This window comes from Etheostoma spectabile, chromosome 5 (assembly GCF_008692095.1).
Source record: "Etheostoma spectabile isolate EspeVRDwgs_2016 chromosome 5, UIUC_Espe_1.0, whole genome shotgun sequence".
Lineage (NCBI taxonomy): Eukaryota > Metazoa > Chordata > Actinopteri > Perciformes > Percidae > Etheostoma > Etheostoma spectabile.
The window spans coordinates 25,552,054-25,563,757 of NC_045737.1; the positions used below are offsets into that span (position 1 = coordinate 25,552,054).

At 40.4% G+C, this 11,704-nt stretch overlaps 2 protein-coding genes across 2 annotated transcripts in view; both read right to left on the bottom strand.

The window, feature by feature from the left end:
* Positions 1-1,319: 1,319 nt before the first annotated feature.
* On the bottom strand, positions 1,320-5,225 carry ppiaa (peptidylprolyl isomerase Aa (cyclophilin A)). Its single transcript, XM_032516741.1, has 4 exons — positions 4,955-5,225; positions 2,836-2,955; positions 1,934-2,106; positions 1,320-1,682 (listed from the first exon to the last, which is right to left on the bottom strand). The coding sequence occupies exons 1-4, from the start codon at positions 5,021-5,023 to the stop codon at positions 1,550-1,552; spliced, it is 495 nt and encodes a 164-aa protein (XP_032372632.1). The 5' UTR covers positions 5,024-5,225; the 3' UTR covers positions 1,320-1,549.
* Positions 5,226-7,725: 2,500 nt separating this feature from the next.
* LOC116689904 (zinc finger MIZ domain-containing protein 2) overlaps positions 7,726-11,704 on the bottom strand; it is a 25,503-nt gene continuing 21,524 nt past the window's right edge. The window contains exon 21 of the mRNA XM_032516579.1: positions 7,726-10,168. Within this exon, the coding sequence (XP_032372470.1) occupies positions 10,061-10,168 (108 nt within the window). The 3' untranslated portion in view covers positions 7,726-10,060. The remainder of the gene's footprint in view (positions 10,169-11,704) is intronic.

The window sequence follows — 11,704 nt, forward strand, 5'->3', positions numbered from 1 at the left end:
ATTTCTGGAAATCAACTTGCGGCCCCCGCTCTCTGGCTCGCGACCCCCTGTGGGTCCCGACCCCCACTTTGGGAATCACTGCGCTAAGCGATGTTGGGTGACGTTACATCTTCTTGACATTAGAAGGACAAAACGAGACATGCTTGCCCCTCCCTTCTGTGCTTCCACCCACTGACCCCCCCAATCCTTCTTGTCGGTAATTGGCTGGAACACTGTATGCTTGGTGCAGGTGGGCACATTTTGTTTTTGTTGACGTTTATAGTAGCAGTGTGTTCTGGGGACAGGCAGCTTGCAGCTAGTGAGATGTTTGCTGTATGTGACAACTGTTCTAGCCTAAAACACATGTGACATCGCTTAGAGGACCTTTAACGGGAAGTCTCCGGATACACCCACCTGCGCACAAACACACACTTAAGTTACATGTTACTCAGTGAGGTTGTAGCTGGTGCCTGGTAGGTGGATCTTGTATTGTTTGAGTAGAGTCAGGCTTAGCAGACAAGACTCATATCAACCTACAAGACTACTTCCAACTGCAGCATTTTAAAATGGGTTCTAGACACATGATCAGAATTAGAAGTTCTCCTTACCTAAACTGCAGGTGTCAGTCAGGCTGCAGGGCAGCATAGTCTAAAGGTTTATTAAATGTTGATGTGCAAAATCAGATTGACATCTAGGATTTCTCCAAGTTAATAGAACTTAATGTGAACAAATTGTTCCAATACAATATATAGACACACCTTTAAAGTAGACTAGAAATTAAACACTTCTACAGTTTTCCTACTTACATTGTCCCAAATATTTCCATGATACAAAAATTCATCCGACTTCTGGATGGCAAATCGGCCATCAGCACCTCTGCCGAACAGCGTCGGAGAAATAGATTTTTACAGTCCAGCTGCTTTGTTCGGTGTTTGTCGGGTAAAGCCGGTCTTACTCAGGGATTGAAGTTAGCAAATGCTTAAAATGACTGAACAGAACGATGTACAGCTCAAGCGCTCCCTCTGCTGGAGACTTTAAATTCAGTATTTAAAAACTAAGGGGCAGTTTTGTCTCAAATTTTCATTACACTTTTAACATTTAATGCATAACTTTTACTATATAATATTTCTTTGTGGCGTCAGTACTTTACGGAAAGATCTGAATGCTTAAACACTAAAGCATTACCCAGCAATTCTTAGTTAAGTTTATTTAAATCAAAACAAATAGAATTAAAGTTTAAGCATTCCACCATTTTGGCTCAAATGGTGGACACTTAGCCTTGAGACATTAACTTTAATTAAACAAAAAAAATACACATTCCAATTGCCAAGGCAACTTTGTTTTATTTATTCATTTGACTTAACCAAAAAAAAAAAGTTTAGACTTTGTGGAAAAAGTTTATGCAAAAGAAACTTCAGAAGGCAAAGTCACAAATGCAGCAACATGTTTAACAGAATAAAAAAGGGGACGGAAAGGGGTCAGTTGAATCTCCATCAATTGGAATGTTGAATGGCATGGGGGTGGAGCCTAAAAGTGGATGTGGCAAGCAGAAAGGGTTAAGTGCTGGTGCTCAGAGCTGCCCACAGTCGGCAATGACGATCTTCTTTGAGGTTTTGCCGCTCTGGCTGCCTGATGCCTCCATTTTCCTTACCACCTCCATCCCCTCAACCACCTTTCCGAACACCACGTGCTTCCCATCAAGCCTGCAAGCAGACAGATTAACAGTATATAACCAGCAGTGCCAAGAAATGGAAGCTGCATCTTTTGGTGAAAATATCCATAAACATGCTGCATCCAGATGAATATTCTGCACAAGGGGGTATTCCATTCAAAGAAATTAAGATTTCTCTCACAGGTCTACATAACCACAAGTATTAATTTCTCCTTCATTGCTGTTCAGCACTTGTGCATGTAGGGTGTGTGTGTGTGTGTGTGTGTGTGTGTGTGTGTGTACCATGCTGTTTTAGCTGTGCAGATAAAGAACTGGGAGCCGTTGGTGTTTGGGCCAGCATTGGCCATGGACAGGGTGCCAGCTTCAAGGTGCTTCAGGGTGAAGTTCTCATCAGCAAACTTGTTGCCGTAGATTGACTTGCCACCAGTTCCATTGTGGTTGGTGAAGTCACCACCCTGCGTGTTGCACAAACAAGATACTAGAGTTCAATAAACTGACTTAAACCTGACTGTCTCGACAAGGGAAATCAGAAAATTCTCAGTCTGGCAGCAAACAGTCCGTGTCAATGTGCATTATATGTTTCAAGTAGATACTCAGATTAAAAAGGATAAAATAAAGCAAAATCTTAAGATTTGGTCACTTAAGTTTGGAAACAATTGTTTAGTGTGCGTCATGTCCAAAAGACACTTATATTTTAACATGTACACTTTAAGAGCTATAAACCTACTCCAGTCTAATGTAAAACTTAATTCAAACACATGTAAGCTGCATAATGCAAGACAAGTCGCAGATTATACTGTGATCACGCATCCGATTTGTAATTAATCATAAAGTCTCTTGACGTTCCCTACATTTGTCTGACTTTACCAACAAGTTTCAAAAATAATATTCTATTAGTTTACTTTGTGCCATCTTTTTCACTCATTCTAGTTGTGCAGCCTCATGATAACCATGCCCTCTCGCTCGCTTTGAATTCTCTAGATCATCCTTTTTCAACCGGGGTGCGGTTTGTGTAAGACACTTGCCCCCCCGGTTTGGCTGATTGAGTGGGTAGAAACAGACTAACCCACTAGAGAAAACAATTTTAAAATATAAAAAGCCATTTAGAATATTCTTTGACAGCACTAACCCAACCTACTTTAAAACAATGAAGATAAAAGTAAACCGTTTCATGGCTGCATCACCTGGCACATAAACTCTGGGATGATGCGATGAAAGCAGGAGCCCTTGTAGCCAAAGCCCTTCTCGCCAGTGCAGAGGGCACGGAAGTTCTCAGCTGTTTTGGGGACCACATCGTTATGGAGCTGCAGAAACAAAATGAACACTGCCAAGTTAGTTAGTATTAACAGAAAGTCCAACTGTTGGTTTCCAAGATTGATAAAATAATTAGTTTATAGAGGATAAAAGTAGTAAAATCAGTAACCAGTCAGTGAACTAAGATTTAGCTTGTTGCCAACAAGCCAAAACCAGAGCAGCAAATACTGTGAACTTTGTTCTGTGAAGCAGTTGATTGTATAACACCACCACATCTAGACAGAAGGAAATTCAGCACATCAGCAGCTTATAGTCCAACTGTAAAGGAGGTAAGGGAGCCGCTTACATTGTTAACACATTCTGCAATGTAGGAAAACTTAAATGCAAGCAATATCTTTGCAAATAATTCTTGCAGTCGATTACGTTGCATTTAAAAAAAACAAATTCACTTAAAGTAGCCTAGGTTCAGCAATTCCAGCCCATTTAAACACATAAGGGTCATTTTGTGATTAGTGTGTAGTAATTGTGCCGTGTCATGGTGAAACAAGAATGCAGCATTGCACCACAGATATCTGCATGCCCTGCACAGCAGTGACGCTGCCATGCAAGTATGTTCAGAGGGAGGGGGTGCTGCAGCAGACAGTCTGGGGTGTAGTGAGAGCTGCAGTCAATCTCAGAACAGCACTGTGCAGCCTAACACTTGTTTTAGTGGCAACAGACAACTAGACCTTTATAATTTATGAGCAGTCTGCTTGAAAAGCTGGGAGGGTCCGATTACATACAAAATATATTACTTTTGTGTATCCCGGTTGTTTGCAGAATTTGGATCCTTTAAGCTGGAGGTCTTCGGGTTCAGATTGGACTATGTATCGCTTATGCCCATAATGGGGCACAGCTACAGCGATGTGCACAAAATGGCTGGACTTTGTTAGCAAGCTCGCTAGCGGCTTTTAGCTTGCCACAGAAATTGCGGATATGGACAGCCTGCGTGACGATGGCGCCATTATAGTCCACATTGTTTGCAACGTAAGACTTACTCATTCTGGACTACGGGTGCAGATATTGTTTCGGCCATTTCCCTACATTTTTTTGAATAAATCATGCAGATAGCCCCCACTAGCCCTCCCTCCCCCTCAGTGGAACTTTTCCATAACTGCCGCACCGTCCATAACAGGAACCGGGGCAGTTAGCGTCAGCGGCTAACATGCTAAACGCCGCAAGTAATACGTTTTGTATTACGTTTCTAACATTAGCTAAATTGTGGCCATATAATTTACGTACCCATTAATTTAGACTATAATATATATTTTAAAGTAGCATGCGGATTGAAGACTTTTATAGCAGCAGGGGTTTCCTGGGCTTAAGGAGGCCGCGAACGCTGTAACAAAGAAATTACTTAATGTTCCGTTAGCATTAGCTTGCTGAGCCCGTTTAGCGGGTGAAGGAAAGCCCCCGCCGGGGCAGAATGCCCCTTTCCGACTCAAACATGGGCCGCGGGCCTTTTGTGGACCTCAGCGTCACGAAAGTTGATGTTAGCAGTTCAGCTTCAACGTTATCGAGGGTGTTGCTATTTAACTCTTGTTTAACGTCATAGCTCAAACATGTCATAGTGCCTAGCTACATCACACGACAGACTCTGTAATGAACAAAAATACCGTTACTTTTAAACTAAATGTTAACATGAATAATGCCCTCTGCGGCTAGAACCTGTGTACAGTTCACGTAACACCTGTATCAACAGTAAGGGTTGGTTATGCAGTCCCATGATCGCTGACCACGAGCCACATAACGTTACACGTGCACATGGCCCATTCAAGACTGTTCATGACAGTTCTAATGCTGTTAGCTCGTGTAGGCTAATCGGTAACATTAAGCATTTTAAACCAGGGTTTAACTTAATGCCGCCAAATGACTAATTGCCATAACATAGCTAAGACACAACGTTAAAAGTCAAGCTGAGTATTTAACGGACCGCAGGCAAACATTAACACGCCGTCTGGCACTGATCAATGCTGCCCGCCGATCATTGATATTAAGGAGAAGGTTTACCTCCATCACCACCCGGCCTACGGGTGAACCGTTAGCGGTGATGTCGAAGAAGACTCTTGGTTTTGCCATTTTAGCAGGCTGAACTGGAGAGAGTGAGCTATACGGAGGTTTCGGCGCGGGGACACAGGTGGCCACAAGGAACCGAAAAAGATGGAGGCATGTGAATTAATTTTATATAACACGCCGGTGGGCGGTGTAAAATCCCAGCGAGCCAATAGTTAACGCATAAGTATTTGATAGGCAACCATTCTAGCGAATCAGAAGCTAGAATAGCTGACCGCCCGTTAAACCGATCTTCAATTGGACAGACACATTTCACGGGGTGTTTGATTTGTAAAGCAGAGTAGAGCTAACGCTGCGGAGGTTGGCTGTTCATATGAAGCGGCTTGCCATACACCGCCCCGTTTTGGTGTCCCGGTCGTGACAACTTGAACTCACGAGTACCAGAGCAGCGCGCGCCACGGATCATTGACAACTAGGGCGTCCAATAGATGCAGCGCACGCGGATGAGTATACGTCAACCCCACAGTCAGCGCGCGTTCCCGCTGTCGGGGGGGATGCGGGTGTTCGATCACGCGGTCAGGGCGCGGTCCGTCCGGTTCTCCGCATAAAAAAACAATGTGAGAATAAACAACAGGGAAGTTTATGTCCGAAGTTTGTTTTTTGACTTAAAATCGCGTTAACGTCACGTATCCGCGTGTGGTCGGCATAGTTTACCAGAGGAGGAAAACTGAAAAATAAAAGGGGAAAACCTGAACTCGTAGTTTAGTTTAGAAGTACTTATATGGTATACTTTAGTAAAAGTAGCGATACTGCTCTGTAAAGGAACTTTGTCCTACAGTCAAGATTTTACAAAAGTACAAAAGTATTAACAGTAAAACGTAGGCTACTTAAAATAGCAAAGTACCTGTTGGGCAGAATGGTCCCTTTCAGAGTTATGTTATTGTATAGATCATATTGGCTGTATACAGTAATTGGAATATTATTATTGATGAGTTAAAGAGGACATATGCTCATTTTCAGGTTTATCGCCTGCTCGTAAATTTTTGTATCTGGTTTCTACATGTTTAAATGCTTTATTGTTCAAAAATAAATTCTTTTTTGTTTACTGTCTACCTTTATTCACCTTCTATCTGAAATGCTCAGTTTTAGCGCCTGTCTCTTTAAGCCTCTCTCCAAAAAAAAGCTTTAGTCTTTATCTGATTGATCAGTGTAAATATAAATGTTTTTTTTCTCATCTGAAAGAAGACATGTGACAGAAGCTTAAACTTGACCAGTGCATGAAAAAAACAATGTTTTTGTTGTTAGTGTCTCGCCTCAAGTTCCATCAAAACAGTTCAAAAGGTTTTATTTTGACATTTTAGGAGGCGGTTGTTCTTCTCTTGATTTCAGGAGGTGAGTGTAGATCCTGAGAGAGACAAAGGCGTGGGTGATGGGGGTTGCTATCGATCAGTGGCCTTTAATGACCTTTGATGACCTCTGGTTGATGCTCACAGAGGCAGTGGTGCACACCATGAGGGGAAATTCACGTAAAGAACAGATGCTCATGTATGTTTTCTCAGTAAAATGGGGTGCAGTGGTTCCCTAGATGAAAAGTGCATCTGCAGTAATGCAGCAGCACTATCCAGTCACTGAATAAGGCCTCAATAATAAACATTTAGTAAATGAACACCTCGAATGAAAGTGTCCAACAAAATGGAACAGTATTATTTTTTATAAATAGAATGTATGGCAGAGCTGTGTATTGAACTGTACTAAATTTAATTGGTATACATATGTCCGATATGTCCACCTCACCTGGCTTTACTTGGCTACCACTGCACAGCATTGTACATGTATACGATTATTCCAGATATTTTAAGTTGTTTATAAATATTTTATAGGCAATTTATAGTTTTTTCAACAGTAGACATGGAGCAAAATTCAGTATTTGTTATTACTACTATTCCCACTGCACTTTTGTGTTTTATATGTTTTACTGGTGTGATTTCCTTTCACTGTCATTATCTCATCTGCATTTCTCTGCATGTGTTTATTGCACCTGTTATAAACACCTCAGTTATTATTCCATCATAATTTATACTATGGTGCAAATAAGTGCAAAATAGAGACAAGTAGTCTCACCCATTACAGAGGTTTTGGGATGTTATAGGGCAGGACATTTTTTAAATCTTAGCCATTGATCTATAGTTTTATTACAGATAAATATAAAGGTAAACTCTATGAAATGTAAACATTATGTGCAAGAAAGTGCATACTTCTGAATTGGAAAACCAGTTCCAATTAAAGCACAGTGGCTTAAGGTCACACCTAAACGCGTCTTTAGACTAGATTACTTGTGTGCTGCATTTTAAATACAATCACAGAACATGGGAGCCTTTTATGTCTTACATTAGATATCTCCAATATTCTTACCCCAGGGTTTTTGTAGTATGGGAATACTTTTTTTTTTTTTTTTACATACTAAATACTGTATTGCCTGAGTATGTATTTACAATATGTAATGCTCTTTAATCATCAATAAAAAAGTAATGCCTATTCATTTTCTATGGGTGGACTATCATTGCAGCTCTGCCTCTGCTGCTACTTCATTTTCCCACATTGGTTCAATCATTTCATATAATTGATCTTTTATTTCAAAATGTGTTAATTTTAGGTGTTTTTCCACATTTCCTCCTTCAGCCTTGTCTTCTGTATTTTCCACACTCATACCAAACACTTTATACTGCTTATACATAATTAAAAGCACCACAGGCTCTCCTCTGTGTGCACCTTTCCAGTGTGTTTATTAAATTACAAAAGGTTATTATTGTTATTAGCATCATTACTGAATCATCCAGTGTGATCATGTACAGATTTATTTTTTTCCAGGAGACACCACAACTGTCTGGACTCTATTCACTTCACAACATACAGAATAATGAGGAGGATTAAGATGAACCCTCTGTAATTATCACATATACAAACTGATGTTGATCGAGCTCTGAGATCTCAGGGCAACAGTTTGAGGCAATACCTGCAATTTTCTAAGCATCTCAAAGCAGGTTCTTTTTTGTCACATCTTTTTCTTCTCCCGTTAAAAAAGTTGCTGTAGTCCATCTTTGTTCTCAGAGGCGGGTGGGAGTGAGTTAAAACCCCACTAAAAGGCTTGCGCCTGCAAGAGCAAAGACACCGACAACCTTCCTTGTAAAAAGCTACAGAGTTCACATTAAAGTGACATGTTACAAAAACTGGTTTCATGAGTTGGGTAACTTTCACATGAAGTCTCTCATATCTGATAAAATCCAGATATGGTTTAATACACTCATTTACACTCAGCCACATGTACTTAAAGTTGTTTCTATTTCTATTTTTCTCCGTGTCTGACCAACTTTTAAGGATCCTTCATTTGCTCTGTTTCAATGATGACGGTGGTCCACAGCTGATGTGTATGCTTCCCACTGGGAGTATAATTTGTTCCTGAAAGTAAACATTTAAGATGACTGTACCACTGTTATTTGCATGTAATCAGACATCACCAAACCATATCAGCATGGGTTGCTGTGGTGACATGAGAATTGGAGGCCCATTCATTTGCCCTCCAAACAATCTATTGTCAAGTCCCAGTGCAGGAAATTTATACTGCTGTGCAGAGGGTGGGAATGCACCAGAAGCTGTTAGGTAAGACAAGAAGAAGAATAACGTGGCAAGCTTGCAAACAAAATATTACTAAGCCCTTAAGGGGGGAAATCTTTCTAATGAGCAGATAGTTTCCCATCTCAGCAGTTAGTAAAGGGTAATTCTGTCTCTGGTGCAGACGAAGAAACTATCTGCTAGTTTAATTTGCACAACAGGGAGAGGACACGACAAACAGTCACTTGTTAAGCAAAAATAGTGGAAAAATCCCCAACTTTCTGATTCAAATTCCTCCAATGTCTTAGATTTTCTTTTTTAATTTCACAGTTAACTGATATTTGCGTTTTGGGCTGTTGGTCGAACAAAAAAAGATGTTTTAAGACATCACATTCAACTAAGACATTTATAGCTACGACAAGCAGCTCTACTGGTTGGTTGGGCGGTAGATAAACAGTTCCCCACCTTTTGGCGGCCACTATTTTTTGTTCCGGAAGGCTGACAAGTTGCATGGTTGTCAAGTGTTACTGAGGCTCAGAAACAGTTAAAAACACATTAAATGATTTGTTGGGTTGTTAAGTCACTTATAAGATAAATTGTTGTTCTACTAAAATATTATTACCACATAATCTTACAAATAAGAATAACGACTAAAAAAACATTCAGATTCATTATGTGTAGTTCTGTTTAAAATCAAACCTCAACTCCTGGAGAACAAGAATATAATCCACGGTAGGAACAGTCCCGACCCTCCATGAAACGCTGAGGCTGAGTGTAAATGGTGCATCTTTGTATCTTCCCGAGACATATTCTGGACTTAACAGTTCCTGTCAGTTAGCCTTCAGCGTCTCCAAATATCGCAGGTGAAAAACAAAAAACATCATGTCTGTAAGAAGAGATGCAGACTGCCCCTTTAAAGCTCATCTTCTACAATTTACAATTTAAACTTATTTGGTCCAGCAATATTCTGGCTTTAAAAGACCACACATTTCATTAACTACAAATCACATTTACGTCTCGCCATTGCTGCTTTGATCTAAATAAATCTGACGAATCATCTCTCTGCATTTTCATAGAAATAACCTCAAACTTAATGGCTGTCTGGAAGAAAGAAAAAGTGTAACAGCTAATGAATGATTAGCTCAGCAGTCACTGTGTGTGTGTGTGTGTGTGTGTGTGTGTTTAAAGCAGCTGTGTGGTTATCACCAACTTTGAATAGTTTGAATGGCTTTCTGTGAACCATGACGGGGAATGAAGGATGAAGCATCAAAATTTCAGAGGATTAAAAAAAAAAAAACAATAAAATAAAGTTACCGTCATCGTCAAACATTAAAGAGTTTTTCATATTTAAAAATTGTTGTTTGTTGTTTCCTTCTTATCGTTCGCTCCATCCTGTGCAGACGGCGGTCATGTTGGACCGCCGGTCATATTGGCGGGCGAGGAGAAAAAGAGTTCATATCTTACAGTAAAGTTCTGTTTAAATTTTGGAAGTGTTCAGTTGTTCTCGAACAGGGACAGCAGGTCATCGTTGTTGTTGTTCGGGAGATCCGGAGGTCCAAGGTACGACAGCAACTCGTCTGGGTTGGTCAACTCTGGAAGCAACTGCACAAACAAACAGGTGAGTTAATGTGAGCTAGAAGCTGATGAAATAAATACATCTGCAAAGTAACTAAAGCTGTTAGTGTAGCAAAAAACACAATATTTCCTTTTGAGATGTAGTGGAAGAGAATTAAAAAGTAGAATAAAGTGGAATTACTCAAGTAAAGGAGTTCAAATTTTTAATTAAAGAGGAAGTCTCGCAAAAATGCAACCTAAGGTCTTTTTGTGAATGTACCTGAGTCAAACTTTCGTTTAAAAGCACAATAAGGACGGAAGCATCACTTTTAAGATTTACCGTATTATTGTCTTCGGTCAAATTACCTTTTTAATGGGAGTGCTAGGGGCACTACTATAATAGCATCAAAATCACTATTTATAAAACCTTAAGAAGACTAAACACAACAAAAAACTTTGCTCCAAGTTTCACCAGGGGATTTACACATGAACTCGAGCATTGAGAACATTGTTTGTGTTCACAGAGTTTGCTAAAAAGAAAGGTTTAACAACTCACTGCGGTTTCCATTCACAGCCATCTTTGCCAGTCAAAAATACAGTGAGGAAAATAAGTATTTGAACATCCTGCTATTTTACAAGTTCTCCAACTTAGAAATCATGGAGGGGTCTGAAATTGTCATCGTAGGTGCATGTCCACTGTGAGAAACATAATATTAAAAATAAAAAAATCCAGAAATCACAATGTATGATTTTGTAACTGTTTATTTGTATGATACAGCTGCAAATAAGTATTTGAACACCTGAGAAAATCAATGTTAATATTTGGTACAGTAGCCTTTGTTTGCAATTACAGAGGTCAAAAGTTTCCTGTAGTTTTTCACCAGGTTTGCACACACTGCAGAAGGGATTTTGGCCCACTCCTCCACACAGATCTTCTCTAGATCAGTCAGGTTTCTGGGCTGTCGCTGAGAAACACGGAGTTTGAGCTCCCTCCAAAGATTCTCTATTGGGTTTAGGTCTGCAGACCGGCTAGGCCACGCCAGAACCTTGATCTGCTTCTTACAGAGCCACTCCTTGGTTCTCCTGGCTGTGGTCTTCGGGTCATTGTCATTTTGGAAGACCCAGCCTCCACCCATCTTCAAAGCTCTAATTGAGGGAAGGAGGTTGTTCCCCAAAATCTCGCAATACAGGGCCCCGGTCCTCCTCTCCTTAATACAGACACCCCCAAAAGCATGATGCTACCACCCCCATGATTCACAGTAAGGATGGAGTTCTTGGGATGGTATTCGTCATTCTTCTTCATCCAAACACAGTTAGTGGAATTATGAACAAAAAGTTTTATTTTGGTCTCATCTGACCTCATGACTTTCTCCCATAACTCCTCTGGATCATCCAAATGGTAATTGGCAAACTTAAGACGGTCTTTGACATGTGCTGGTTTAAGCAGGGGAACCTTCCGTGCCATGCATGATTTCAAACCATGACGTCTTAGTGTATTTCCAACAGTAACCTTGGAAACGATGGTGCCAGCTCTTTTCAGGTCATTGACCAGCTCCTCCCGTGTAGTTCTGGGCTGATTTCTCA

Bases quoted from the DNA above. Each gene is read 5' to 3' on its own strand.
- ppiaa (XM_032516741.1), bottom strand. From the start codon at position 5,023: ATGGCAAAACCAAGAGTCTTCTTCGACATCACCGCTAACGGTTCACCC. The intron at 2,956-4,954 runs GTAAACCTTCTC...TTGTTTCTGCAG, and splicing joins TAGGCCGGGTGGTGATGGAG to CTCCATAACGATGTGGTCCC. The intron at 2,107-2,835 runs GTGATGCAGCCA...TGCAACACGCAG, and splicing joins TCCCAGAGTTTATGTGCCAG to GGTGGTGACTTCACCAACCA.